Genomic DNA, 22,123 nt, shown 5'->3' on the forward strand with positions numbered 1-22,123 from the left:
GGATTCGCAATCTCCCTCCGACTTCGGCATTATTGGTCCACGCAAGGTCCACGTCAGTGATCCTGCGCCGCAGCGCGTCTATATAACAAGTTGCTGAATCTCGAGTAGATAGATTGTCGGTGCAATGACGGATCCTCAGTCTGACTCGGTGCAGACTGGAAAGTCAGAACCCAGGCACACTCGATTTTTTCGTCGCCGTGTTACTCCGCCCGATGCTGAGAGCAAAGGAACAGAAAAGGAAAAAGAAGAACCTAAGATTCCTCCCGTCTCATTCTTCGCGCTTTTTCGGTGTGTACTTCAAGTTTTCACTGTTCACAGGAATCATGTACCAATGTGATTTGACTCTAGATTTGCTACGCGGATGGAAATTTTCTTCAATATCCTCGGATTGGTGGCGGCTGGTGCTGGTGGGGCGGTCACAGTAAGTGTTGAGAGTTCATCTCAGCGTCGACCAACGCGTATTTTAGCCTCTACTCAGTGTTTTCTTTGGCAATCTTACTGCAGATTTCGTGACTTTTACGCTGACACTTGCGCAATCACGGGCGGGCTCTGTTGAGGCGACGGCTGAGCTACCAGCAGCTGCAGCGCATTTTCGACACTCCGCGGGGAGGAACGCAACTTGGTTGACCGTTGTTGGTGAGTCAAGGGCCATATAATCCATGTCAATATGGTCTGAACTGCCAAGGAATCGCTGTCTTTTTTACAACCCACATCTATATGCATGCTTGGATAGTGACGTCTGAATTGAGCGGGAAACGCATTCGAGAACGCTATCTTCAGGCCGTCCTTCGACAAGACCCCACATTCTTTGATGAGGTTGGCGCAGGGGAAGTTGTCACCCGCATTCAAGGCGACATTCGTGTGTCCAAATTTACTGCTGTCCAGAACTTGTTTATGATTGATTGAACGTTGACTAGATCTTGTTCAGCAAGGCATATCGGAAAAGGTTCCACTATGTGTCTTTTCTGTCGCACAGTTCATATCTGGCTTCGTCATCGCTTTTGCTCACTCCTGGCGAATGGCACTGGTCCTGATGACCATGTTTCCGTTCATGATACTTATTGGCGCGCTGATGGGCAAGTTCGCGCAGAAGTACACTGAGTGTGTCTCCATTATAGTTCTCTGCTGCTTACAGATCTGACTGTACGGTAGGCAATCCTTGAAGCATGTCGCCGACAGCGGCACTCTGGCTGAAGAAACAATATCTTCGATCCGCACAGCGCATGCCTTCGGCTCACAAGAGGTTCTGGCCAAGATCTATGATGCATTCATCGGAAAGGCTCGTGTAGTTGATGTCAAGAACTCGATGGCTACAGGCTTGGGGATGGCAGGATTTTATTTCTCAGTCTTCGCATCGTATGGTTTGGGTACGTGTTCGAGTAATTAACACACTTGATAAATATTGAACATCGTTGCAGCCTTCTCATACGGTGTTACTCTCGTCAATAAGGGCCAAGGTGCATTTTTTTCTCCTCCATCGTATGCATGTTTTCTTACCTCTCCAAGGCGACGCCGGCACGATCATCACTGTGTTCATGTCAATCTTGACGGGGACATTTTCTTTGGTTGTTCTTGGGACCGTGGTCCAACGTACGTCAACGTTTTCATCTCTTTCTGTCAACTAAATGCGCCCATAGCAATCCTGCTGGCCATGGGAGCTGCTGCTAAACTCTTCGACACTATCGATCGGGTTCCCTTAATCGACAGCTCTTCTACCCTTGGCCTCAAATCTGCTAGTCCATCTCCTGCAACGCCCACATTATTACTCAGCAATGTTCGATTTTCCTACCCTTCCAGGAAGGATATCCATGTCCTGAACGGTGTCTCGCTTTCGTTTGGCCAAGGCGTAACAACAGCACTTGTCGGCGCTAGCGGCTCTGGAAAGAGCACTGTTTTAGCCCTCATTGAACGATTTTACGATCTCGAAGCGGGAGCTGGAAGCGTAAAACTAGACGCTGTTGATATTCGCGACCTCAATGTTGGGTGGCTGCGCTCTCAGATCGGCTATGTTGCGCAAGAGCCCACTTTGTTCAATGCAACAGGTATGTGCCTTAGCTTATACTCGTTAATAATCCTGACGAATAATGATAGTAAGCGAGAACATAGCGTATGGGCTGGTCAACTCTCCCTTCGAGAAACTTCCCGAGAGTGAAAAACAAGCCCGCATCAAACAGGCCTGTCTCGTTGCTAATGCGGATGGGTTTATTCGAAAACTTCCATTGGGGTGCGATTCGCTTGTACACATCTGAGACGAGCCTGACATTCCGTAATAGATATAACACCCTAGTTGGTGAACGAGGTTTCTTGCTATCAGGGGGTCAAAAACAACGTATTGCTATCGCTCGTGCCATTGTTAAGAACCCACGGATTTTGCTGCTGGATGAAGCGACTAGTGCGTTGGATGGACAAAGTGAAGGTGTGGTGCAAAGGGCATTGGATAATGCAAGTGCTGGTGAGATCAATAGTCTTGCTTCGACCTGAATTCTCCAACTTACTTCACACGCTAGGAAGGACAACCATCACTATCGCTCATCGTCTGAGCACGATTCGCCGGGCTGACAAGATATACGTCATGGGTAACGGTCACGTTCTCGAAGAAGGCACACACGATGAACTGCTTGCGATTCCGACAAGTACTTATGCGCAACTCGTGGCCGCTCAAACCCTGCGCGATCCTCATTCGACTGCTCTTCCTACATCCGAAAAATCTCAAGATGATCAAGCCGATAGCCTCATACAAGAAACTGACAAAATTTCGCGAGAGAGCATTTCCGTTGATGCACTCAAGGAGAGCACCACTCAAATGAGCATTGTGGATGTTTGGCGACGTTTGATGGTTATGAACCGCGAGTCCTGGCGAACGTACATGATTGGTGCTGTTTTCGCATTGTGTGGGTACTTTTTGTAATGTTTGGGAACTATAAGCTAAGAGCTATTCTCAGTGAACGCATTGGTATTCTTCAACTTCAGCATTGTCATCCTCAACATCTGAATTTTTTGCAGGTCTACCCATCCTTCGGAATTGTCTATTGTCCGTTTGCATATGTTGCCTGTGGTTTATCCTGACACTTTCTTAAAGCTAAGGGAATCGTTGCTTTCTCGGACCCGGACCCTCACGTAGGCTTTATATTTTGTCGTTGTGCCATCAAATTCATCAGCTCGCAGATACGCCGACATTTAGGCAACCGCACAGCGCTTTATATGTTCATTGTGGCGATCGGCTCGTCTATCGTGATAGCCATGCAAAACTATTTATTCGCTTCTGGCGCTGCCGAATTCACCGCCAAATTGCGTTCTGTTCTGTTTCGAGCCGTCCTCGGACAGAAAGGTAACATTTTGCGCCCCACAATGCAATGGTCACCTGACATTACATGTATAGTCGAGTTTTTTGACAAACAAGAGAACAATGTCCGCTTCAAATGTGTTAGCGGCCACATTATTTAACGCTTACTCTAGACTGGCGCGTTAACTGCAAATTTGAGCGATTACACGCAAAAAGTCAAAGGTCTGATGGGCATGACACTTGGCTCGTACGTCCTGGCCATCAAGAATTTTGTGCTCTGTGCTGATTGCATACCAGGGTCATTGAATGTTTCGCCTCTCTTGCAATCGGTTGGGTAATCGGGCTGATCTTTGTCTGGAAACTTGGACTTGTTTGTATTGGTGAGCCAGCCTCACCAACTGTGTGCTCCACCATAGCTCACAGCCTAGCTTGTGCCCCTTTCTTGTTCCTGACTGGTTACATCCGTTTGGTAAGATTCGAAGATACAGCAGTGTTTTATCTTAAGCATTCCATAGCGAGTGGTCATCCAGAAAGACGAGGTCAATCGACTTGCACATCTCAAAACTGCCCAAATTGCATGTGAAGCTGCCAGCGCCTACCGAACCGTCGCGGCGCTAACTGCTGAGGAGACTTTCGTGGCGCGGTACAGCACAAGCTTGGTCGAACCACTTAGAACTGCGAAACGAACAGCCGTATGGAGTGCCGCATTGTTTGCCTTCTCACAGACCCTTTCGTTTTGGGTCATTGCGCTCGCTTTTTATTACGGCAGTGTGCTCGTCAGTAAACAAGAATGCTCGACATTGGGATTTTTCATTACCTTAGAAGCGGTTCGTTGTCCCTTGTAGCCACGATGCAGCTGACCAAGCATTTTTAGACTATATTCGGGAGCATGAATGCGAGGTATACATCCCTAACTTTTTGCTGCTTTTTCTGATTTATATCTTTATGATAGCAATGTCTTCTCCTTTGTGCCGGACTTCTCAGCAGCCAAAACGGCTGGGTCGGCGATTTTTCAGCTGATTTCGTCTGGTTCTGGGACCCCGCCCCCTGGTGCCAATAAGGACACCAAGAGCTCCGAGAAACCGAGCGGACATGTGCGATTTGACGATGTGCACTTCAATTACCCAACCCGGCTGGAAGAACCTGTCTTGCGTGGCCTGTCTCTCGAAGCAAGACCCGGCGAGTATGTCGCACTGGTCGGAGCGAGCGGTTGTGGAAAGAGTACGATGTATGTGGTTATTATCAACTAATGACGCTTGTTGATCTTCTTCTTCTCAGCATTCAACTCATTGAACGGTTTTACGATGTTCATAATGGGACCATTACGGTAAAGCTATTGTTCAGCTTGTGTTGCCAACTATTAATATTATGTTGAGCTCGACGGAGCTGCCATCGATGAGCTCGATGTCCAATCTTATCGGAGTCAACTGGCCCTTGTTTCTCAGGAGCCAACCCTTTATGCTGGAACGGTAATACTTACCCGCCAATATCATGGCTCGCAAATGCTGATATGCATCTCATAGATCAAGTTTAATATTCTCCTTGGAGCCTTGAAGCCAGCAGAAGAAGTCACTCAGTCGGAGCTTGAGAAAGCTTGCGCGGATGCGAACATCCTCGAGTTCATTTTGGGATTGCCGCAGTAAATTCCACACCCATTGGTGGATGATTGTCTGCTTATCTGATAATGTAGAGGGTTTGAAACAGAAGTTGGTGGAAAGGGATCACAACTGAGTGGAGGCCAGAAACGTTAGTGGAACGTTCTCCCAAACTCTCTCGTTGCTGAATATATATAGAACGGATTGCCATCGCCCGAGCACTGATGCGGAATCCAAGAGTATTACTCCTGGACGAGGTGAAAAAAAGCTCCGTTATTCGATACGAGTCCTGACTTTCCCCAGGCTACTTCTGCCCTTGACTCGACCTCGGAGCAAGTCGTGCAATCAGCCCTAGACAATGCCGCTGCCGGCCGTACAACCATAGCCATCGCACATCGTTTGTCGACCATTCAAAATGCGGACAGAATGTGCGCTCTGAACCTACCACGTTTCCTGCCTATATCGCTTATTCTCTGTTAGCTATTTCCTAAAAGACGGCACAGTCACAGAGTGTGGAACCCACGATGAGCTGCTTCAAATGAACGGGGATTATGCGAGCTTTGTGAGGCTGCAGGGACTGGAGGCGACACGATGATACCCAATGACTGATAAATACCCCACTCACCAAAAAAAACACTGAAATTACTTACATAGCAGGTCACGATGTGACCTGCATTCCGATGGACTTCATCTGGAGAGCTCTCAACTGGTGACACGGCGTGGCTGTTGCAAAGCCACCATGTCTGCTCCTCCGCTATTTGATGTTGACAATGGAGTAGAGCTCTTGCTTTCTATGTCCATCGGAGAATTAGCTAGCCAACTGCCCTCACTTCTTCGGACGCTTCAGGCTTCTGCTAATAGAGTGATACCTGTTCACCCATCGCATGGTGTAATCAAAGAACTTGTTGTGGAGAGAGTCAGTGGCTGTCTACCAACACTTGACGATCCGCTTGTTGGCGCTGTCTCTGAAGCGCTGGGCCCAACCACCAAACGACCTGCAACACGGAGTGTTCTCGCTCTATTTGGTTGGCGGGGAATTATACCGTCTCTCCCCCCTTCACATATTGAAGTTCTCCTCCCAGCCCTCAAGCGCCTCCAGACTGCACCAACCAAGGTCGAGCAAACAGCACATCTCCCTGAGCGGGCGTCGGAAATAACGCACTTCCTACGCCGCATAAAAGCGCGTCAGGCATGGTCACCCGAATCGGGAGACGACTGGCTCGCTGTCCGCAGCCTGCAGCTAATTCCCTCTTCTTCACCACATAGCATGCAGCCCTTGATCCCCAGCCTTCTTCGTTGGGCCCGTTACACCGCTTTTCCTGTCTCTCCCTGGTGCGAAATAGAGCTGTTGCGCTTCCCCGAGCTGGTAATATATGCACTCCGGGCCGAATTGGCCGAGGAGGAGGTGGATGCGCGGTGGACGGACCCGCTTTTGGACTGGATGTTTGCCAGACTCCCGCCTGCATTCGTTGAGCAGGCGCGCCCGCAAATAGAGCGTATCGCACAGCGTCCCAACGAGGACGAGCGGCAAAGACGGATCGATGGCAAGGCGCTGAAGTGTCTGAGGATGATGGACGATTGGAGGGAGCTGGGAAAGATGTGCGGTACTTTACTTTTTTTCTCTGGGAATATATTGACCAATGACAATAGACTGCCAAGTACTCGGTTTTCTTCGAATTCCTAGATACGAGTAGGGAACGGCACATGCCCTGGAATTCACGGACCTCAACTGCATCTCTGGAAATACTCTCTATCGCGGTTCGGTGGAGATGATTTTGGGTTGGTTGGCTTGTAGCTGGAAGGGTCGTTGTGAGAAATAATAGCTTTTTCTGTTGTTGTAGATTGGTCGAAAGAATCTTCACAAATGTCACCGTCACAGCGACATTTTCTCCTCCAACTATCATGCCCCGCAAAGACGCCGGGGGTTCCATCTCTGCCCAGGCGCAGCAGGACCTCATCTCAGACGGCATAGAGAACTACGAGCTCCCGAAATCCATCGTCACCCGCATCGCCAAGTCCGTGGTATGTGGTCAACATTTCTTTCTTCGACGCACCAGTAATCGCCGCTAGCTCCCAGACAGCATCAAAATGCAGAAGGAGACTGTGCTCTCGCTCGTAAAGGGGTCCACCGTGTTCATCAACTACCTGGGTATGTTTTTCTTTGTCGCGTTTTGAGTTTGCTTGACGCGTCGCGAATTTGTAGCAGCTACGTGAGTCAGCAATCCCCCTGAAGTCTCTTCTGACGCGTCATTCTCTGCCAGCGCACACGATGTGGCCCTGTCCAAACAACACAAGAGCATTTCTGCGTCTGACGTGCTGAAAGCGCTCGAGACGATCGAGTTCGGTGATTTAGTCGACCAACTGCAGGATGAGCTGCAACGTGCGTGGCCCGTTGTATTTTCTATCTCATAATCTGACTTCACTACAAGTCTACCGAGAGCTGGGAAAGGCTGACAAGAATAAGAAAGCGGCCGCTAGTATTTCCAAAGGCAAAGGGCCGGCCTCTGAATCCTCAGCATCCACGCCAGCGCCGACCATTAGCATCAAAGGAAAGGAACGCGCGGTCATCGTGCTTCCAGCGCGAAACGGAGCGAGCAGCATAAGTACCCCGCTTGGTGGTGACTCGATATCCTCCAGGTCTGTTGCTGGAGAAATGGAGATTGATGACGAAGATAACGGCGGGCAAGATATCGAGGAGGAAGAAGGTGAAGGTGATGAGGTATCTGATGAGGATGAAGAAGAGCCGGAAGAGCTTGTCGATACTGTTGCCCGCGACGCGCAAGACCTCCAAAGCGATGCGCGTGGTCTTGAAGACACACCGATGGAAGAATGAATCAATGATAGTATTATAATTTGGCTCGTAAGCTGCTTCCCCCACATCTGTCTATGACCTGCACTGGCCGACCCTTATCCTCCACCACAAACTCTTGCATTCCCGTTATAACCTCTGCGAGAAACTCCTCAAATACCCCGCGCTCAAACGCCCCTCCATCCCAGAAACACGTGATCCCGAATCGCCCGAAGAACGTGTCGGTGACCAGCAGCACACCCGCGCCAGGACCGCGTCTGGGGCCACCAAAGGCGTCGACGAGTTTGGCGCTCGGGTAGAGATGCGTGCGGTAGACATCGCTGATTTTGCCAGCTTGGGAAACACCCATAAGGGCTATTGAAGGAGTCGAGTTTGTTTGTGATGGTGGTGTGGTTTGATTGTTGATTGGGGGCGCTGCTGGTATTAAACCAGCCGCTGTGTCGTCTATTCGTGCCCAAGCTTTAGCACGACGCCCACGCTCCTCACTAATGACTAAGGAACGGCTCAACAGCAACGGACTGCGGACATAACTCCGCATTTGCCGCTGGGCCTCTCTGCTCCGTGTCCAAAACACCGCTTTTAATGAGCGCTCTGTGGGTACGACGGTTGGGAGCACCACATTGTGGTACCCCAATGCGAGCGACACGTGTGAGTCCGGTCCAGAGACCGGCTGGAGATATTCCCGCAGGCTGATGGCCGTGTAGAGGAGCATCGGGAGTTGGGGATGAGCGTCAACAAAGCGGGGATGACGGGCAGCGAAACGCAGCCAGGCAACGTTTATCAGGCCGAACATGATGTTCCCCGTAGTGACGCCTTGGGACTTGCATTTCTTGATTATTTTTTGGGTCTGATCGGCGTCGAAGACGATCTGGACGAGACGCGTGCGCGTGGGATTTTTGGCGCGCTTGAACGAGTGGCCGCCCTATTCGATGGTAAGAAGAGAAAGAACAATGAGTAGGGAAGCTCACGATGAATCGGCGCTGCAAGTTGTCGTAGTCGACTCTGTCAGCAGCTCGCTGCAGCTTGGTGCGAGGACGGGGCAAAACCCTGTCCTCCGTAGATTTCGGGAACACATCCAAGCCGAGCATGCTATGCTCCCATCGTTTGACCCATTCCGCGTTGAGCTCGTCAAGCAACTCCTCGTCTGTCCTTGGCCGGGAGCTACCAGGCCCAACAACCCCCGCCACAAGTTCAAGGACGACATCCAGAGTCTTGTAAACCCCGCGCGCATCGTTAATCATATGGTGCACCATGAAGAAAAACGTGAAGGCGGTAAGGTCTTCCGATATCTGTTTCTGCTGAAAAACGTCCAACCGAGAGAGCGCGTCGAAGGAAAGTCGTGGAGGTCCATTGAGGAACTCGTCCGTGATTTTAGTTTCGGACACGTTGTTGTACCTCCCGACCGAAGAACTGGCTTGCAGGAGAGCCTCGCGGGGACTGGCCGGTGGAGTATAGCTATATGGGTCATTCAGTAATATATTAATACGGGAAATATTGCACACGCACACGAATTGCGCATCGTCATAGCGCCCAACGCTCATTTGGACGCGACTAGCCATGAGTACATGCCGAAGGCGAACAATGGCCCAAGCTATCTGCACCCTCAACGGCGTCACAAGTGCTGGGGGTATGTGGACCGTAGAGAAGACTAGGGGAATGTCAGGAAAACGGGAAACGATAAAAAGTCATTCGGCATACGAAACATCTCATTGGTTCCGTTAACTCTGCCCGGAAGGAAGTACGAGCTGGTCGAGCATTTACGAACGTATTGCATGGAAAGGGAACGAACTCACAGTTCATTGGGACTCAGCTTCCGATGGAAGGTCGGTAGGCTTGCTCTCAAATTATCCTCCGCGTCCGAGTGTTGTTGTTGTGCAGTCATGGGTGAGAGGAAAAGTGGCGACTGACAGGAGGCCCATTAAATTGCATCCTAAAAAGTCGAAATGATGCGGTGCAGGGTGCCTGATATGTTCCTGGGATACATGTCTTGCTCGGACAATGTCCATAAGTTCAGGAAACCTCGCGAAGTGAATGTTCAACCAGCGATTGAGAATCTGGTAAGTGGATGACTGTGACAAGATTTCGTCGTCATCATGTGACAGACCTGTCGATTCAACGCCAACTCCCCCAAAAGGAAATTTTAGGATATACTGTACTGCACATGACATTTTCAAATGTCATAGTGCAGAATAGATGCTACTATGGTAATATAGCAAATATTTTGAGGACCTTATTTATGTAATTACTCTCGGGGGGAAGGCGGTGCACGCTCCGTCCTCTCAAGCGCTGTATAAATCATCAAATTGGCCTCTTTATTAACCAGGATGGTCAGCTTGAGTCCACCTGCGAGTTCTTCCCGCAGCTCCTCCCGGAAATCCATGGTTTTTGGCCGCTCGATATGGCACCGGAAGTCCCGCAGTGTGCCATTGCGTGAACGGCGCGCGATGGTAAGTATCTGCGCATTCGACACTTGGTAAATGCCGCAAAGCTCGATTTTCTGCAGATTCGGGCAAAAGTCAGGCGAGGCAAGAGCATCGAATACGCTGACGTCCCGAGTCCATGCAAAGCTGCCATCAGATGGAATTTCTCCGTAAGGTTCTCCACTGAGTTTAATCTCTTCGAGTTGCGGCATCGCCCGCAATGCATCCTCCAAGGACTTGCCCATGACGGCATGTATAGTTAAGTCGACACTTTTGAGACCACCCGCGCTGGCACCGAGCTTTGGTAGCCATGCCAAGGTATAGATTCGTCCAGTCTGGAGTGTAAATTTGGCCAGGTTCGGAAAGTCACAGTTGCCAAACAGCTGTTCTGCCGTTTTGTCGCTCTCCTGCCCCATGTCGATCCATAGCCAGAGCTCAGTCAATAATGGCAGCCGAAGCGATGTCAAGTCTGGAGGTGAATTTTCTGGGAGAGATTTGAACTCGATCCCGTTCAGCCCAAGCTTGAATATCTCGAGGTTGGTGCATCTGCGGAGGATTTCAAAGGGGAAGTAGAATATGCGTGCGTTGCCAGTAGCAGTGAGTCCGAGATGGAGGTAGACTAGTGTCTCCCAAGAAACATCCATCATACGTGGAATCGTTTCAAAACCACCGTGATAAACCAATCGTTGGAGAGATGGGGTACGAAGGAATTGGAGATTGAGAGACTGGGTATGTGGTTCGGGATTACTAAATGAAAAGCCAAAATGCCCTTGACCTTGCGAAATCTCGAAGTGCTGGAGAAGTGGCACATTCTCGGGTGATAAATTATCAAATGTTTGGACCTCGTCGTCAGAGTTGGTAACAAAGTGGACCTTGTGCCATCTCGCGGCATGCGCAACAAGGAGAGACAGCACAGGTGTCAGTGACGGGCCGCGCCAGGCAGTCCTTGAATATGCTAAGTGAATCGAAAGTGGGTGGGTTCTGGATCGCTCAATCCAAAGGGTAAGCGTCTGGAGCACTCGCTCGAAAGAATCGTTGCCGGGGGGGATAATGATGTGGATTGAGGACCAAAGAGCCGGAGTTTCCATTGCAATCGCGCGCCAGAGTTTTGACACGCGACATAGAAGGTATGGGCCCTCGTCCATCGAAAACGACGCGTTTCTGGAGACTGGCATTGTGTATCGAAAAATGCAACGAAGCACATTGTCCGGAAGTTGGCGAGATGCAGAGCTCAAGGCGAGATGGTCGTCGATGTAGCTCTTTAGTTCGTTTCGTCGCTCTAAAGTTGACACAAGACGTGCTTGCAGTTCAGTCAGTGTTTCTTGTAAGGATCGAATTTCTTGCCGTGGGGCAACTAGATATTGTTTGACAAGTAGTATCTGGTTCTCCGTGGGGACAGCATTGGTTCCAACCAGTTCTTGGACTGTAGTCATTATTCGAGAGGAAGACAAGTAAAGAACGCCGGCGCCCAACGTCACAACAAATGACAAATGTTATGTAATCATATCTCCTTGCTGGGACCTGGCCCGGGAGTTTCTCGACTAAGTAGGTCGGGGCAAAATTCGGACAAAACTGACAATAAGTTGGAGGCAAATTGGGACGACAGCTGTATAACCAGTCTGGATCCGAAGTTTGGACATGAAATTTTTCGAAATCTGGGAACTCAGTTGGCATGATTTGACAATGAGGAAGATACACTCTTGCCTTACATAAGATTACTGTGCATGCCGGTGAAGTGCCGAGGGGCTCGAACCCGAAGGACGATTTATTATATTTGTAAAAAAAAAGAAATAATAATGAGTTTTTTACATAAGTCAGACGAATTTTCAAAGAGATCGAGGTCGGAGGCGGGATTCTGCGGGAAGATGTGTCAAAATATTGATTTCCCGGATACGACCTCCAGGTCTATTATCGGCGGTCCTTTGCTGGCCAGGGGGCTCAACATCTTCATGGGAAGCCGAACCACTAGCCCTCGTGCGATCAGCCACTCAGCATACCTCCTCCAACTATCCCGCCCCTCCCTGTCCTTCCCGCGGCCCTTTCTGGATACAGATGCCTTCAACAATTTCTCTTCCTTGGCCTGGATGACCTTGATTTCCCCAGGCTGGACGACCACCGGCTTCTTATTAGAGACAAAATCCACGCGGATACCACGCCCCAGGGTGCTAATACTGCCAATGACGAACAAACCGCGTTTAGCACGCGTAAGGCCGACATTCAACCGTCGTCGATCTGCAAGGAAGCCAATGTGGCCGCCCGCATTGTTTCTTACCGTCGAGAAGACGATAACATCTTTCTCTCGTCCTTCAAAGCCATCAACGGTCTTGACTTCGATCTGGGCAAGCTGCATGGCGCGTTGATCGCCCAAGACACGCGCAAAGCGTGCACGATACTTGGGATTATTATTAAGCATGCGGGTGATAAGTGAAATTTGAGCCGCGTAGGGTGCGATAATGCCGATATCTCGGCCGGTAAGGCTCTGCCAAACGCTCAGTTTTTTTTAGTGGGGGTAAATGTTTGTTAACACACAGGATTATTCAAGAGCAGGTCTTCAACAACCCCCAGGACGATGCCGGCCTCGTTGTGGTTTACGCGGCTTTTATCGCGTATGGCTTCATTTCCGTTGTGGTCCAGAAATATAACGGCGGGTCGCTGACCATTTGCATCCTCCTTGAGATGCACCGAGTTGGGCGGCGCTAAACTTGGTGTTACGTTTCCACCTTCATCAACTGTTCCATCTTGCAGCAAAAAGTTGTAAAACTCTGTAGAAGGGAAGAGAGAGATGCCAGGATGCATTCGATACTGGGTGTCGAGCATTATTGTTGGCGCAACTAGGTTAATTCAGGAGAAGGAGAGGCGATGTTGTTGACACATACTTCCTTCCTCGGTGAGGCGCTCGAACAAACTCTTGCCTAAGCCAAGGTCCTTTGCTTCAGTGCTACTGATGATTGGGGGTAGTTGCTTGTGATCGCCAATAAGAGCGACATGGCGCGACTAGGAGTTGATTCACATTACTTCCAAAAAGATATGTATATCCACCTACACCTTTCATCAAGGGTATCAACGAGGCGGGTTCAGTTGACATGGAAGCTTCGTCAAGGAACACAACAGGGAAGTCGACCACGCTAAGTGAGTATGACACAGAAGTCACGCAGGTTGAACACACCTAAGAGAGAGACAGATTCTTTGAGAGAGAATGGGTATTTCGCGGAATTTTACATACCACATCTGACTGCGCAATAATATCTCGAATCATCTCCATGCGCAAGGCATACGCTCGGGCCTTGAGAACCGCCTGCGAACGTTGTCTTGCTGCTATGTCAAGCCGCATACTCTCCAAAATTTTCTTGGCGCGGTCCATTGCACTGGCTGTTGGAGCCTTGGTCACCTTCTCCTCCATTTCGGACATTTTTTCAGAGAGTTCGCGCACATAATTTGATTGCTCTGACTGTTTCTTGATGATGGTGTCGAAAGTGGCTTTAAGAGAATGCCGTTCGAGTTTGAAATCCATTGTATGCGGATGAAGGGAGTCTCTGACTTGACCTGCAAATCCTATTCGCAGGGGTTTGAGGCCAGCGGCAGCTAAACCCTCAACGAGGTTATCCACCGCAACATTGGTGTATGTGCAGACGAGTAATGGATGAGGGACTTCGAAATGGAGTTTGAGCAACTTGATGGCTTCGATGATCGTTCTAGTTTTCCCTGTCCCAGGAGGCTTGAATATATATGAGACCGACGAATAAATGGCACAATAAGGAACACACTCCCTGGACCAGACTCAGTCGTTCACCAATCATCATGGCAATTGCTCGTATCTGTGAGTTGTTCAACCCATCAAGTGGGGGATCGCCATCCATAACCAGAGGAGAAGATTTTGAATAGCGTTGAGCCCAGCTATAAATTCGTTGGTCGTCCTTGAATGCGCCAGACGTATTCCTTACGTCGTCAATGTCTGAGGGTGGGCCTTCTGGATGTGAACTACGCAGTAAGAGGTCGCGCAGATCTGTGCCATGGAGGATGAGCTGTCGATTTTCCTCCATAACAGCAGTCTCGAGTTGAATGACATCTTGGCTGAGGTGGGTAATAGCTGCCCGCATTCGATCATAGGTTATGTCGGAGTGGCCAACATCCATCCGCCACTTGCCGGAATCGAGTCCGTCGAACGGTTCCCAGAACGCGACACTAATTTGACTGGCCGTCCGGGAGACGACGGAGCCACGGGGACATTCGAGCTCATTGAGAGGATTGTCTCTCGACAGGACAACCTGTGTGCCGAGCCTTCACTGATTTTTAACGACCAAACTGAGAGGGAACGGCGCAACTCACTCGAAACGATTTTCTGGCAAGGAGACACCTGCACCGAGCAGAAATAATGCGACAGGCCGATTAAATCGGTTATCCTCCAACCAAAAGGCAGAAAGATCTGTTATGCAATATCCTTCTTCCCTCAACCGGTTCAGTGACCAACTAGAAAGCCGTTCCTTAAGAATGGTTTCAGTCTCGTTCTGCTCTAGCGTGATCATCTCAAGGAACCTGTGAAGAGTAAGTGGACCATATAAGATGCTGCAAAAGGCAATACCGATTCGAGTATGACTGAAATGCGCCATGATACGGTTCTGTTGGCGACAAGATTACTTGTGGAGGAGCTACTCGCTTGATGAACTTTCGCTTTTTATACGGCTGTGTTTGTGGTGGAGGATCACGGGAAGATGCTCGAAGCCGCCAGTCGAAACGCGGGGCAACACTTGGACTTGAAAGTTTTGTCTCCGTTTCTGGCAATTCGGCCTCAGTGGAGAAGCAACGACGGCGACAAAAGTGACTGAGAGCAGCCGATAGCTCTAGCTCAACATTCCGATGAGCCCGACCAGCGCCGAAGCGCCTCAGTTGACGGGCAGCAGCCAGTGTTGAAGTAGTGAAGGAAGAAATTTAGCGGGCACGTGACTAGATACCCTTGACCTCCTACTCCCATGTGTGGTAGATTTAGTCTCCGTGTCGCGCAAGAAGAAATCGAACAGCTAGAGGGACATGACGCATCCCCTGCAGAATGGGAGCGACGCGACAATTTCGTCCCGCGATACAATATTGCACCACACACTCATGTCCCAGTTTTGCGACGTCGCGAACACAACAACTCTGAAGTCATCTTATCGACGATGAAATGGGGTTTGGTTCCACATTATGCCAAATTTGAAGACAAGAGTCTCAGCACGACGAATGCCCGAGCAGAGAGTCTCGTGGATGGTGGTGGCATGTGGGGTTCCATTAAAGGCGCGAAACGATGCGCCATTCCTTGCCAGGTATAACTTTCCGAGGCCGCCGGTATCTCGTCATCATCTTTTGGCAGGGCTACTACGAATGGCTCACCAAAGGGAAAAGTAAGCTCCCTCATTTCATTAAGCCTAAAGATGGACGCCTACTTCTCATGGCGGGTTTGTGGGATGTCGTGCAACTACAAGGCGCGTCTCATAACGTTTCCCTACTCCGTTCTCATCACTTTATAGACCAAAGCGAGCCGCTCTGGACCTTTACTGTTGTGACAACTACAGCAAATTCAGCAATGTCGTGGTTGCACGACCGCCAGCCCGTCATCCTCCACACCCCTGAAGCCCTTGCAGTGTGGCTCGATACGTCGTCGCAGAAATGGTCTACTGATCTTGTCAAACTATTGGGCCCAACAAAATACCCTCTGGATTGGTTCGCGCTACAGTTCTTGAAATAAGCAAGCCGCTCACCACTCTCAGTTATCAAGTGCCCCCAGAGGTGGGCAAGGTGGGGACCGAATCACCCACATTTATAGAACCAGTGGCCACTCGGAAGGACGGTATTCAGGCCATGTTTGCGAAGCAAAAGCCAAAAGCGGCTTCTTCTTCCTCATCACAAGTCAGGGTTGCTTCGCCGCAAAAGCAAGCTCCAAAGCGGAAGCATGGCTCTGAATCTGAAGACGAGATTGAGATTCTGGATGGACCACCATCGCCAAAGAAAGTGCGTCGCGCGCGAGAGAGATGACACAATGATCCTCACTTCCCGTTTTGAAGGCTCAACATTTGCAACCGACTCCGAGTCCCAAGGCAAGTTTGTGGTTTTTGCTATCCCGGTTCTAAACCTCCCTCAGAAGAAGCTTAGCCCTGACAAGTCCCCGTCCCAAATAACATCTTTCTTCAGTAAAACGTGAGAAACGTGTAAGGTGTTCTACTCGAGTATGTGTTTGTATCGCTGTAACTGTTGCAATTTCATGGATTTTACTCCACCGACAGACCGAGAAACGGTCACCTGATTATCACACATGTTCAAACTAGTTCAAACTTCGGTTTAGAAGAACGCGACGGTCTTGGCCCCGAATATATCGCCGATGAGCTTCGCATCTCCGTCCTCTTCTCCGGCTCCGAGTGCAACATATATAGGCACGAAATGCTCTTCTCGTGGATGGGCAGCTCTAAATCCGGTGTGTGTGGTCAATCCAATCAACTCCTTCTTCCGCTCCTTGCTATCAGCCACATTGACGGCGTTAATAATAGCCTTGTCAAAATCCTTGTGCAGATCTTTGGCGGTGAACGGCGACATGGACTGAAAGTCGCGGAGGTTATGCAAGGTGAGCCCGCCAGACAGCAACAGGATGCTTTCCCTTCGCAGCTGCCTCATGGCACGGCCAATAGCAATATTGTCTTCTGGAGACAGGCTGCTGTCAATAGAAGCTTGGATCACCGGGACAGACTTCAGTTCTTCGCCGAACATAATTGAAAATGGGATGAAAACACCATGGTCAAGACCGGGGCCTGTAACTTAGTCAGGAAACAGGCATCAAAACGGATGCCATTCTTCTACCAGGATACCCTCGTCCATCGTCTCCGCGAGGTTCTGTCTTGGGGGTAAGACGGGCCTTGAGGCCTGCCTATGAGATGTTCCAGTGATGACCTGAGATGGTAGACGTGACAACACACCTCCTTGAACAGTTCGACGACCCGTTTCGACACCACACTGTCTCCGTGCGACTTGAACTGGAGCCTGTACATCTCTGGTGGAAAATTGTAATAATCCATCAAGAGTGGGTTCTCTGCGGCGTAGTCTGTGACGAGGCGCACGTTGTCCGTCTCCCAATGGGCACTGAACACGACGATGGCCTTTGGGTTGTACTTTTCAAGCAACGCAGGACCAAAATCACGAAGGAACGTGGCCAGCGGGCCATTAGGACCGCCCCATCTAATTTATCAATCAGGATAAAATAACAACAGGAAACTATACGCACTGCATGACTTTTTCCCCGACCCTTGGCATGAACGAGGGTTTGCTGACGAGCATGGGGGAGCCATGACCAAAGAAGAACGAAGGAATATTGTCTGGCGTGGATGGAAGGGCGGCCAGATCCGCGCGCCAGCGAGCCTGGAGAGTAGAAACGTCGGTCTCGATCGTCGAGTTAGACATATTATGAATGGAGACGCGACGATTTGGAAGGAGTTGGGTCACTGTGCTGCGCAAAGTCCTTGAGAGAAGTATGGCTGATAAAGCAGAAAGCAAAATAAAGACGTAAACGCGTCGCGCCAGGTTGTACTGGGAGTCGTGGACGAACCACCTACTTTTAAGCAGATGGTGGCATAAGCAGAAATGACGCCAGTTTAATCAGCTTCTGCTAAATCTGGCCGTATTTAGCAGAAGAATCAAATCAATCCCTGGATTAGCCAATTTTAGCCACACATTCCGATCAGTTTCCCCCCGCAAACTTCGTCTTACATCTTACGATGGGTGACTCTCTCGTGAACTGGACTACGACGCGTTTGTCAGAGCTATACGCAGCTCCCGAGCCCGAGCCTACAGGGAAAGCAACTGAACATGTTGACCGCGCTACACAACTCAGTTCACTTCTGGGCACAACTTTCGCACCAGAGGCGGAAATCTATCTCAATCACAAACGCGTTGAGCAGGCTGCTTTTGCCGATTTTCTGAACCAAGGCCGCGCATTAACGACGAGAGACGAAGTCCAATGCAATAACGAAGACTGCGTCGAAACCCCTTTGGATCAGGAAAACCCAGAGGTGCGATTTTGCAGGCTACACATGACGTCATGGAACTCAGTCGAGCAGGCTGGGAGCATTGTTGCAGGGACGGCCACAGTCATTCACACCCATCCGTGGCGGATACGGGCTGCACCTGCCAAGACACGCATTATCATTGTCTTCAGCGCAAAGTCAGTTCTTTGAACTTGTTTGAAGCAACATTTCACAATCTCCTTAGAATCACCAAGTCCCCCGAACCGCGAATTGTCCAGTTGTTCCATACCTGGGCGTCGAAGCCTTTCCCGATTATCATGCCCCACCAGCAAGTCAGCAATGCCTTGTGAGTCTGCAAGGTAGCAGCAAGCAACGGCCAAGTCTCGTAAACAATACAACAATGTAGTCAAAAGATATGCAATAAGCAAAGCAAAGATTAAAGTCCTTCGACAAACTTGGTTCCACCTTCAAAAGTCCGTATGGAGTCTGCAGACATATGACGATTCTGTCCTTGTCCTTGGGGCATGGGTTGTTGTTGTTGGAGCACGGTATGGTCAGACTCTGGGGACGCGCTTCGTGGAATAGTGTTCATATCGGAGAAGGTGGAATGCGAGGCAGTAAATCGGGGTGTCCAGCGTATTTCTGGGTCGTAGTCTCGGTCAGAAAGGGGATAGCTCAGCATCGAGCTTGCTCGGCTGGTGGGGGGTGGGGCCACAGCATGTTCGTTGTATGGGTCGACCACTGGTGGTTTGAATGGGGCGTCTTCATATCGACGCTGTTGGAGGCCCATTTCGCGTTCTGCTTCGTCTGCCTCCCACGCGTCACCAGACGCCTGGATCCAACCGTGGCCATTATGGCTCTTGAACATCTGAGAAAGTGATGTCCAGGCACTAGTAGCACTCGCATTTGCCTCCCTTCTTGTCGAACCTCCAGCGGTCACTTTTGGCAGACCAAAGGCACGTTCAGTTGTCTCTCTTCGCTCCCGTCTGACAGCCCTATCGCGTTCGCTCGGCTCGTGGTGTCGCAGCAGCCAAAATATCGCAATGCAAGAAACGACGATGATCACGCTAAGGCCAACAACCAGCCCGATGAAGCCTTTAATTTTTTAGGAGGTTAGTTGCTCGATAACGCTTTGCTTTGAAGTTTGCGCACCGCCTGTACTGCCGCCAATACGAGGGGTGTCTCGAGGTAGGAGGGACTTGGAGATTGTGGCTGGCATGGTCTTGGGCAATGTCAAAGGTGGCGTTGATCCATGCACGTTTGGAGTAGAAACAACCTTCCAGCGAATGACGCGCGCATCACATGAGGCCTTTCCTGATTTGATCAGTGAAAATGGAACTTTATTCACCTACAGGTTGGACTTGGTGGGCCATATTTTTTGCATATTTTACTGTAGCTGCGATAAAATTACGATCCCAGTCCGAGTCCCTTCATGAAGCGAATCTACGTTCAATAAGGTTCAATATTACAACATCATCGTGATGTGTCAGCCACTCCCACCATTATCCGTCCACCAACTTGGATTTGTGAACAAACGAGACCTTGGCTCTGAACGCATCTGGTACTTATGAGGTCGGTGATTCAACATTGGTCTAGTCACTTCATTCCACATCATAGGACGGAACTTTGACATTGTTTTTCAAGTTGTTGATCAGCTGAATGACTGCGTTCTGCAACCGGTCTGCAAGCCCCACCAGTACCGGTGTCTCTTGTAGCTTCCCACCATGTCCCCTACAATATCCGGGTCTTTCACCTTCGATTTGAAGGCGTCTCTGCCGTTTAACTACGTTGCGTGGGTTGTTGGAGGTTGGAGCCTTCGTCTTCATCATTCCATATCTCGACTAAGTACAATTAGGCTATACGGTCTACCTTATGGTCTATCGCGTTGTCTTATATCCCCGTTTCTTTTCGCCACTTCGCAATGTTCCTGGTCCACCGCTTGGGAACCCACTCATCGGAAACTATCTTACTATTGTAAGGAATGAGGTCTGTATGCCGATGCGTGAGTGGACGAAGGAACATGGACCCCTCGTGAGGATGATGGGGCTGTTTGGCAAGGTTATTTGAGCTGTTATAACTTGGAGTCGGTTAGACTAATCCTTTGCAAGGAACGCATCATCGTCATTTCTCCGGAAGCGCTGCAGCAGATATCTGTTCGCGACTGGCTTGAATACCCTCGCGTAAGCTGATGCGTTTTTCGCGACTCCATTTTATTGAAACGCTCCATAGCCTCAATTCATGCGTGATATTCTTGGTCTGGTCGCTGGCTATGGCCTCCTGACACTGACTGGCGACGAACACAAACAACTGCGCAAAACTATGAACCCCGCTTTCTCTATCCAGAACCTCACTGCTCGTAATCTGGTTCTGCACAAGTCCCATTATCCCGATTCTGATGTGTACATTAGAAACGGATATGTATTACGAGCCAATCGAAAGGTGCAGGTTCGGACAACATTCCAGATTCGTGGCTAATGTCTTTTCAGTCTTGTCAAAATTCTCAAGGAAAGGTCGGAACAGTCACCTTCCGGGCAACAAGTCTTTCCGATATATGAATGGAGTATGTGTGTGTGCTCCTAGCTACGAGGGTGATAGCTCACCATTTCAAGTGGGCAAAGTAACCTTGGACATCATCTGTGATACTGCATTCGGCTACAAAACCGACTGTCTGAACGATCCTAATAACGAGCTCGCCGTAGCCTTCGAGAAGCTTCTCGAACTGCAGTCAGGACCTAACATTGCCAAACTCGTCGCCATCATGACGATCCCTGGCGCTGCTCGAATAGCAAACTCCGACTGGATCTATGAGCATCGTCATATTCTCGGTAAACTCCCTGTCATCTCCAAACTCGAACAACTTGTCGATTCTATGCATCACATCCGCAGAATCTCTGCTCGAATGCTACAGGAGAAGATGGCTGATTTATCTGTCTCTCCAGATGATACGACTACCAAGAAGGATATTATGAGCTTGCTTGTACGCTCACGGAAAGCGGAGATGGACTCAGGGGCTTCAGATACAATGTCGGATAGGGCAATGGTTGATCAGGTCTTGACATTTCTTGCCGCTGGACACGAAACAACTGCAAGTGGGCTATCGTGGACCCTCTGGCTATTGGCGAATGACCTGACAAGTCAGCGGAGGCTACGGGAGGAAGTTACGCCGATCTACACTACCAACCAGCGCCCGGATTATCGGACTCTAAAGACTCTTACTTGGCTGGACTGCGTTGTGTCAGTCCTTGTTTGGGAGTCCAACATAAGATGTTCTGATTGGTATGTTGTAGGAATGAGAGTTTGCGGGTACTTCCGCCTGTACCTCTAACCCTCCGCGTTGCACAGGAAACCAACTATCTCGACGGCGTCTTAGTCCCCAAAGGCACCATAATCAACATACCTATCCGAGTCATCAATACTTGGAAGCCCGTTTGGGGCGAAGATGCTGAAGAGTTTGTTCATTCCCACATATTGATTTGTGTATGCTGAGTTCGACTAGATTCCGCCCAGAACGCTGGCTTAATCTACCTAAAGCATACAACTCAGCCTTCTCGCAGTTTTCTTTTATCGCCGGTCCTCATGGGTGCATCGGAAAAACGATGGCAATCAACGAAATGAAAGCGGTTTTGGTGTACGTTCTGAAGCTCATATTAAAAGGACCATTGAAGATTCATGGCTAGTGCTCTGATATCCAACTTCGAATTCACTCCTGCGTACCCAAACCAAGTTGCGCATCCCGCAGCCGCTATCACCATGAGTGAGAATTTGTTTTCTTAGCTTCTTCCTTGTTCACCTTGGCCAGAACCGGAGGATAATATGCCGCTCTGCGTTACCAGCGTCAACAGCAATACATTACACCAACTGTAAACTCAGACATGTAAATTATGTGTACTTGAAGCTTCGCTTTCCACGTCTTGTCGATTGGAAGGCACAGCCACCTGGCAGAAACTGTATGTCACTTTACTGTGGGCGTTTGGACTCGACTAAGCTAGGTTTGACATCGCTCTGGACTCGATGCAGGGGCATAAACGAAGCCG

The 22,123-nt window shown here is 49.7% G+C and overlaps 11 protein-coding genes across 11 annotated transcripts; 5 read left to right on the forward strand and 6 right to left on the reverse strand.

Moving 5' to 3' along the window:
• Window positions 1–124: 124 nt before the first annotated feature.
• Window positions 125–5,473, forward strand: MIND_00953400 (uncharacterized protein; the record flags this gene model as incomplete). The annotated part of the gene is made up of 30 exons (XM_037366150.1): window positions 125–288; window positions 349–421; window positions 468–636; window positions 686–859; window positions 918–1,101; window positions 1,153–1,367; window positions 1,419–1,457; window positions 1,507–1,590; window positions 1,638–2,042; window positions 2,092–2,224; window positions 2,274–2,452; window positions 2,508–2,891; window positions 2,943–2,953; window positions 3,004–3,031; window positions 3,080–3,117; window positions 3,166–3,328; window positions 3,380–3,408; window positions 3,457–3,530; window positions 3,581–3,663; window positions 3,712–3,752; window positions 3,799–4,110; window positions 4,158–4,183; window positions 4,236–4,511; window positions 4,562–4,610; window positions 4,660–4,752; window positions 4,807–4,922; window positions 4,974–5,029; window positions 5,077–5,135; window positions 5,182–5,306; window positions 5,359–5,473. 30 exons carry the CDS (start codon window positions 125–127, stop codon window positions 5,471–5,473), a joined length of 3,897 nt encoding a protein of 1,298 aa, XP_037217562.1.
• Window positions 5,474–6,133: 660 nt separating this feature from the next.
• MIND_00953500 (uncharacterized protein) lies at window positions 6,134–6,848 on the reverse strand (the record flags this gene model as incomplete). Its single annotated transcript, XM_037366151.1, has 2 exons — window positions 6,134–6,439; window positions 6,492–6,848. 2 exons carry the CDS (start codon window positions 6,846–6,848, stop codon window positions 6,134–6,136), a joined length of 663 nt encoding a protein of 220 aa, XP_037217563.1.
• On the forward strand, window positions 6,781–7,711 carry MIND_00953600 (Histone-fold-containing protein; the record flags this gene model as incomplete). The annotated part of the gene is made up of 5 exons (XM_037366152.1): window positions 6,781–6,900; window positions 6,949–7,027; window positions 7,082–7,088; window positions 7,140–7,258; window positions 7,308–7,711. 5 exons carry the CDS (start codon window positions 6,781–6,783, stop codon window positions 7,709–7,711), a joined length of 729 nt encoding a protein of 242 aa, XP_037217564.1.
• A 13-nt stretch (window positions 7,712–7,724) lies between these two features.
• On the reverse strand, window positions 7,725–9,569 carry MIND_00953700 (uncharacterized protein; the record flags this gene model as incomplete). Its single annotated transcript, XM_037366153.1, has 5 exons — window positions 7,725–8,609; window positions 8,656–9,142; window positions 9,194–9,335; window positions 9,386–9,432; window positions 9,481–9,569. 5 exons carry the CDS (start codon window positions 9,567–9,569, stop codon window positions 7,725–7,727), a joined length of 1,650 nt encoding a protein of 549 aa, XP_037217565.1.
• A 360-nt stretch (window positions 9,570–9,929) lies between these two features.
• Window positions 9,930–11,540, reverse strand: MIND_00953800 (F-box domain-containing protein; the record flags this gene model as incomplete). The annotated part of the gene is made up of 1 exon (XM_037366154.1): window positions 9,930–11,540. One exon carries the CDS (start codon window positions 11,538–11,540, stop codon window positions 9,930–9,932), a length of 1,611 nt encoding a protein of 536 aa, XP_037217566.1.
• A 437-nt stretch (window positions 11,541–11,977) lies between these two features.
• On the reverse strand, window positions 11,978–15,076 carry MIND_00953900 (uncharacterized protein; the record flags this gene model as incomplete). Its single annotated transcript, XM_037366155.1, has 9 exons — window positions 11,978–12,586; window positions 12,637–12,938; window positions 12,984–13,101; window positions 13,151–13,273; window positions 13,331–13,822; window positions 13,872–14,385; window positions 14,434–14,640; window positions 14,687–14,926; window positions 14,973–15,076. The coding sequence occupies 9 exons, from the start codon at window positions 15,074–15,076 to the stop codon at window positions 11,978–11,980; spliced, it is 2,709 nt and encodes a 902-aa protein (XP_037217567.1).
• MIND_00954000 (LigB domain-containing protein) lies at window positions 15,075–16,230 on the forward strand (the record flags this gene model as incomplete). The annotated part of the gene is made up of 5 exons (XM_037366156.1): window positions 15,075–15,404; window positions 15,452–15,801; window positions 15,849–16,089; window positions 16,143–16,179; window positions 16,220–16,230. The coding sequence occupies 5 exons, from the start codon at window positions 15,075–15,077 to the stop codon at window positions 16,228–16,230; spliced, it is 969 nt and encodes a 322-aa protein (XP_037217568.1).
• A 186-nt stretch (window positions 16,231–16,416) lies between these two features.
• On the reverse strand, window positions 16,417–17,706 carry MIND_00954100 (LigB domain-containing protein; the record flags this gene model as incomplete). The annotated part of the gene is made up of 4 exons (XM_037366157.1): window positions 17,351–17,706; window positions 17,046–17,304; window positions 16,930–16,996; window positions 16,417–16,880 (listed from the first exon to the last, which is right to left on the reverse strand). The coding sequence occupies exons 1-4, from the start codon at window positions 17,524–17,526 to the stop codon at window positions 16,417–16,419; spliced, it is 966 nt and encodes a 321-aa protein (XP_037217569.1). The 5' UTR covers window positions 17,527–17,706.
• Window positions 17,707–17,828: 122 nt separating this feature from the next.
• Window positions 17,829–18,439, forward strand: MIND_00954200 (uncharacterized protein; the record flags this gene model as incomplete). Its single annotated transcript, XM_037366158.1, has 3 exons — window positions 17,829–18,134; window positions 18,183–18,286; window positions 18,334–18,439. Exons 1-3 carry the CDS (start codon window positions 17,841–17,843, stop codon window positions 18,437–18,439), a joined length of 504 nt encoding a protein of 167 aa, XP_037217570.1. The 5' UTR covers window positions 17,829–17,840.
• Window positions 18,440–18,525: 86 nt separating this feature from the next.
• MIND_00954300 (uncharacterized protein) lies at window positions 18,526–19,308 on the reverse strand (the record flags this gene model as incomplete). The annotated part of the gene is made up of 2 exons (XM_037366159.1): window positions 18,526–19,184; window positions 19,242–19,308. 2 exons carry the CDS (start codon window positions 19,306–19,308, stop codon window positions 18,526–18,528), a joined length of 726 nt encoding a protein of 241 aa, XP_037217571.1.
• Window positions 19,309–19,813: 505 nt separating this feature from the next.
• MIND_00954400 (uncharacterized protein) lies at window positions 19,814–21,953 on the forward strand (the record flags this gene model as incomplete). The annotated part of the gene is made up of 11 exons (XM_037366160.1): window positions 19,814–19,895; window positions 19,945–20,147; window positions 20,198–20,269; window positions 20,319–20,445; window positions 20,498–20,528; window positions 20,576–20,649; window positions 20,699–21,323; window positions 21,377–21,538; window positions 21,586–21,717; window positions 21,767–21,843; window positions 21,889–21,953. The coding sequence occupies 11 exons, from the start codon at window positions 19,814–19,816 to the stop codon at window positions 21,951–21,953; spliced, it is 1,650 nt and encodes a 549-aa protein (XP_037217572.1).
• Between the last annotated feature and the right edge of the window lie 170 nt (window positions 21,954–22,123).

This window comes from Mycena indigotica (genome assembly GCF_014461135.1).
Source record: "Mycena indigotica strain 171206Taipei chromosome Unknown Mind.scaff0008, whole genome shotgun sequence".
Taxonomy (NCBI): Eukaryota; Fungi; Basidiomycota; class Agaricomycetes; order Agaricales; family Mycenaceae; genus Mycena; species Mycena indigotica.